The sequence below is a fragment of the Phyllostomus hastatus genome, unplaced genomic scaffold (genome assembly GCF_019186645.2).
Source record: "Phyllostomus hastatus isolate PE091 unplaced genomic scaffold, TTU_PhHast_1.1 phas_scaffold_78, whole genome shotgun sequence".
Lineage (NCBI taxonomy): Eukaryota > Metazoa > Chordata > Mammalia > Chiroptera > Phyllostomidae > Phyllostomus > Phyllostomus hastatus.
Window position 1 is genome coordinate 105,319,190 of NW_025334041.1, and position 5,475 is coordinate 105,324,664.

General features: G+C 41.2%; 1 protein-coding gene across 1 annotated transcript; it reads left to right on the forward strand.

Moving 5' to 3' along the window:
• Positions 1-4,491: 4,491 nt before the first annotated feature.
• Positions 4,492-5,172, forward strand: ATP6V1E2 (ATPase H+ transporting V1 subunit E2). The gene has a single exon (XM_045828557.1). It carries the CDS (start codon positions 4,492-4,494, stop codon positions 5,170-5,172), a length of 681 nt encoding a protein of 226 aa, XP_045684513.1.
• The last annotated feature ends 303 nt before the right edge of the window (positions 5,173-5,475 follow it).

A 5,475-nucleotide genomic window follows, 5' to 3' on the forward strand; every position in this document is an offset into this window, starting at 1 on the left:
ACAATAATCCTGTGATGGTGATGCTATTATTTCCATTATACGGTTGAGGAAACCAAGGCCTCAAGGGAGGAGCTGCTTTGCCGAAGTCATACAAAATGGTAAGTGTAGCACTAGGGTCTGAATTCCGGCAAGCTGACTCTGGAGCCCTTCTCGTGGAGGCTGGCCATGCCCATGTCCGCCCTGTCTGGGCCTGGAGATATCCTCGTCACCCACCGGAGCAGGCCAGCCCCTGCAGTGGGTGTGGCCCCCTTAAAGACCATCTGGCAAATTTTGCTTGCTCTGGTTTCTCACTAAACCGCTTTTGGATCGCCTTCCCATGCAACTCACGTACAGAGGGAAAAAAAGGCCAGGATCTGCCAAGATGACAGCTGTATTTTTCATTAGTAAATTAATAAACTGGCTGCCTGATTCACGCACGTATCCATTTCTGATGACTTGGTTAAGGTGAGCCCATCCCAGACCTGAAGCCCTCACTATGCCAACTTAATTGAGATTCCAAGCAGGCCCGGGGAGCCCCCAGCATGGCCTATGTGCCAAGGAAATCCCACTTGGCCTCCTCTTGCAGACTTGGCCAGCCTCCCTCAGTGACAGCCTGGCTCTTTGGATCAAGCTGCCTGGGCAGACTGTGAGGGTCGTCTGCAGAAAGAAGGAAGAAACAGTGCCAGGTTCTAGCGTGCGTTCCAAGTTCCACATTCTGCCTGCAGACTCCCGGCGCCGGAGCAAAGGCTGGCCCTTGGCAGTGGACTGGTGAGAGTTCCTCTCGTACACTTTTTTCTTCTACACATATAACCTGGGGCTTCCTGGATCTCTTGCTCTCTCTGCTTTCGTTGATGATGGCTCCCAACGCCAGGGACCAGCAGGGTTCCCCAGGGATCCTTTTTCCCCCTGACCATTTAATTGAGTTGTGTTATTTAGGAGCAGAGAATGTTTTGCTCTGATTACAAAAGTGCAGTTTTTCAAAAAATTACATTCTCAATTAGTGGGGGAATTTTCTTTTGAACTTCCGACAACAGTTTGTAAGGTTGAGCCCAAAGTCCTGGTCTTTGTCACCATGCTGGGTCATTTTCCACCAAGGGTGGTGAGTGGCACATCTTTCTGGGAGAGCATTCTATTTTTTCATAGTGTTAAAAAATACATAACCTGGAATCTATCCTCTTAACAAATTTCTAAGTTACAACACACTGTAAACTACATGCACAATGTTTATCGGCGAATCTCTAGGACTTTTTCACGTTGCATGAACGAAACTCTATACCCATCGACTCTCCAGCTGCCTCTTCCCTTTGCCCCTGGCAACCACCCTCCTATTTTCTGCCTTTATAAATTTGTTTGCGTAGATCCCTCCTTTAAGCAGGATCATGCAGCATTTGTCCTGTGACTGGCTTTTTTTTTCACTTAAGGTCAAGATCCATCTGCAATATGGCATGTGACAGGACATCCTTGTCATATTTGAAGGCAGAATAATATTCCATTGTATGTACAGACAACATTTTCTCTATCCATTCAACTCTCAGGGGCACTCTTAGGTTGGTTCTACTTCTTAGCTTTTGTGAATACGGCCACAGTGAATATGGGGGAGGGTGGCAGATATCTCTGGGGGGTCCTGTTTTCAATTCTTTTGGATAAATACCCAGAGAGGGAGTGCTGGATCATATGGTAGTTCTATTTTTAACCTTTAAAGGAACTTCCATGCTGTTTTCCATAGCTGCTACGCCATTTTACATTCCCACCAATATTGCACAAGGGTTTCAATTTCTCCACATCCTCTTGAACTCATTCATTTTCTGCTTTGGTGGGGGTGGGAGGATAATGGTCACCCTAACAAACGTAAGGTGACATATCACTGTGGTTGTGATTTTAGTTCCCTGATGATTAGTGATGTTGAGCATTTTCTCATAAACTTTTTGGGCATTTGTGCGTTTTTTTTTTTGAGAAATGTCTATTCTTTTTTTTCCATTTTCTTCCTTTTTTTGTTTTTGTTTTTGCTATTGAGTTGTAGGGGTTTCTTATATATTTTGGATATTAATCCCTTATTAGATATATGGTCTGTAAATATTTCTTCCATTCCATAGGCTGCCTTACCACTATGCTGATTGTTTTCTCTGCCACACAGATTTTGAATTTACTATAGTCCCATTTGCTTTAGTTGCCTCTGCTTTTGGCATCATGCCAAGAAGTCATGGCCAAGACCAATAATAATATTATGAGGATTTTCCCCATGTTTTCTTCTAGAAGTTTTATAATTGGAAGTTTTATGTGTAAGTCTTTAAACCATTCGAGCTGATTTTTGTGTATGTAGATATTCAGTTTTCCCAACATCATTTGTTGAGAACACTGTTCTTTCTCCATTGTGTGGTCTTGATACCCTTGTCAAAAATCATTTCACTGTATATATGTGGGCTTATTTCTGGGCTCTCTGTGCTGTTCCATTGGTCTATATGTCTGTCTTCATTCCAGTACCATGCCATTTTGATTACTGTAGATTTATAATATGTTTTAAAGTCAGGAATGTGAGGCCTCCAGCTTTGTTTTCTTTCAAGACTGTTTTGGCTATTCAGGGTCCTTTGTGAGTCCATACAAATTTTTAGGATTATTTTTCTATTTCTTCAAAAGAAGAAATGCCATTGGGACTTTGCCAGAGATTGCATTGAATTTGTAGGTAGTTTTGGACAGTATAAACATCTTTAACAATATTTTCTTCCAATCCATTAACATGGGATATCTCCATTTATTTGTCTTCTTTAATTCTTTTTCAGCAATGTTTTGTAGTTTTTAGTGTACAAATATTTAGCTTCCTTGGTTGAGTTTATTCCTACTTTTTTTGGCTTTTTGGATGATATTGTAAATGGAATTGTTTTCTTAATTTCATTTTTTTTAAGATTTTATTTCTTTATTTTTAGAGAGAGGTGAAGGGAGGGAGAAAGAAAGGGAGAGAAACATCAATGTGTGAGAGAAACATCAATCAGTTGCCTCTCCCTCACCCCCAACTGGGGACCTGGCCTGCAGTCCAGGCATATGCCCTGACTGGGAATCAAACCAGTGATCTTTCGCTTCACAGGCCAGTGCTCAATCCACTGAGCCACGCCAACCAGGGCTCCTTTTTAGATTATTCATTTTTAATGTATAGGAACACAACCGATGTTTATATGTTGATTTTGTATCCCACAACTGCTGAATTGGTTTATGAGTTCTAGCATGTTTGTGTGTGTGTGTGTGTGTGGAATTGATAGGGTTTTCTAAATACAACATCATGTCAGCTGGGGATAGATATTATTTTACTCCTTTGTTTTCAATTTGGATGCCTTTTATTTCTTTCTCTTGCCTAATTGCTGTAGCTAGGACTTTTAATACCATGTTAATAAAAGTGGTAAGAAGGGGCATCCTTGCTTTGTTCCTGATCTTAGAGGTAAATCTTTCTGTTTTTTATTGTTGCGTGTAATATAATTTTCTTTTACTCCTAGTTTGTTAAGTGTTTTTTTTTTTATTATGAATGGGTGTTGAATTTTCTCAAGTGCTTTTTCTTCATCTATTGAAATGATCCTGTAATTTTATCCTTCATTCTGTTAATGTGGCGTATCACATTGATTGATATTTGTATGTTGAACTATCCCTACATCCCAGGGATACATCCCACTTGTTCCTGATGTAGGAACCATTTAATGCACTGTAGAATTCAGTTTGCTAGTGTTTGGCTGAGGATTTTCACATCTGTGTTCATCAGAGATATTGTCTTGTAGTTTTCTTTTCTTGTAGTGTCTTTGGCTTTGGTGTCAAGGTAATGTGGGCCTCATAAAAGTGTCTCCTCTTAATTTTTGGAGAGAAGAGTTTGAGAGGGATTGGCATTGATTGTTTAAAAAATATTTGGTAGAATTCTTCAATTAAGCCATCTGGTCCTACGCATTGTTTGTTGGGAGGTTTTTAATTACTGGTAAAATCTCCATACTAGTTATAGGTATGTTTAGACTTTCTGTTTCTTCATGATTCAGTCTTGATAAATTGTATGTTTCTAGGAATTTATCCACTTCTAGGTTTTCTAATTTGTTGGCATATAATTGTTCATAGTAGTCTTGTAATTAGTTTTATTTCTGTGGCATCTGGAGTAATGTTTCCTGAGTACTGAGCCATCACTGACTAGAAACCTTCTGGATTATGTCTGCCCTAATTGTCTCGTTATTAACTGATGACAGAAAGTTGGTGAGTGTGGTAGAGAGAGGACTCTAGGGATCCAAGTTCAAGTCTTTGTTCTTCTAAGGTATGATCTAGGACAGGTTGCTTTCCCTCTCTGGGCCTCAGTTTCCTTATCTGTGAAATAAGTGGTGGATAGATGGTCTCCAAGATCCTTCCCTCTGGATGCTGACTCTCTCCCTCCTCCCCTTATGCACTCCACATTTAAGGAAATGGAACTCTGGAGACTCTCCTGAAACTCTGCCCTAATCAAAGGAACCAAAGGGTCTGCCAGCTCTCCCTCCATCTCCCTCTCCAGGAGCAGCCATGGCCCTGAATGATATTGAGGTGCAGAAGCGGATTAAGCACATGCTGGCTTTCATTGAGCAGGAAGCCAATGAAAAGGTAGAAGAAATAGATGCCAAGTCTGAGGAGGAATTCAGCATTGAGAAAGTACGTCTTGTGCAGACTCAACGAACGAAGATTATGGAGTACTATGAGAAAAAGGAAAAGCAGATAGAGCAGCAGAAGAAAATCTATATATCCTCCATAAGGAATCAAGCAAGGCTGAGGGTCCTGACAGCTCAAAATGAATTCGTCTCAGAGCTGCTGGATGATATGAAGGTGAAACTCATCAGGCTGGTGGAAAACCCAGAAGTATACCAGGGGCTGTTGTATAAACTAGTGCTCCAGAGTCTGCTCCGACTGCTGGAGCCTGTGATGATTGTACGCTGCAGGCCACAGGACCACGTCCTAGTAGAGGCTATAGTGCAAAAAGCCACCCCTGAATACATGAAAGTCTCACAAAAACAGGCGAAAGTCCAAGTTGATCGAGAGGTGCACCTACCTATGAACACAGTGGGAGGTGTGGAGGTCTACAGTGGAAATTATAGAATAATGATTTCCAATACCCTGGAAAGTCGGCTGGATCTGATAGCCGAGCAAAAGATGCCAGAAATACGAAAGGCCTTATTTGGAATCAATCCCAACAGGAAGTTTTTCCTGTAAACCTCTGGGAAATGAACTGCTAGGCCATAAAAGCATAAGTTATTAAGGCAAAGGAAACTACTCAAGTTTCCTCCTCTCTGTTGCTCTTATAGTAGTCTATCTTCTATGAAATACCCTTTGAACAACTAAAGGCATTATGCTTTGGAATAAAGCCTGGCTTAATGCTCAGAAATCTAATTCCAGTTCATTCATACATGCTACAGCTTCTGGTCAGTTCTGCTGTCTGGGCTGAAGGGAGTAAAGACAAAAAGCCTATTCTTTAGCTCATCCGCCAGGTTAGATGTGAGCAGTGTTTTTGGTTTA

Bases quoted from the DNA above. Each gene is read 5' to 3' on its own strand.
- ATP6V1E2 (XM_045828557.1), top strand. From the start codon at position 4,492: ATGGCCCTGAATGATATTGAGGTGCAGAAGCGGATTAAGCACATGCTG.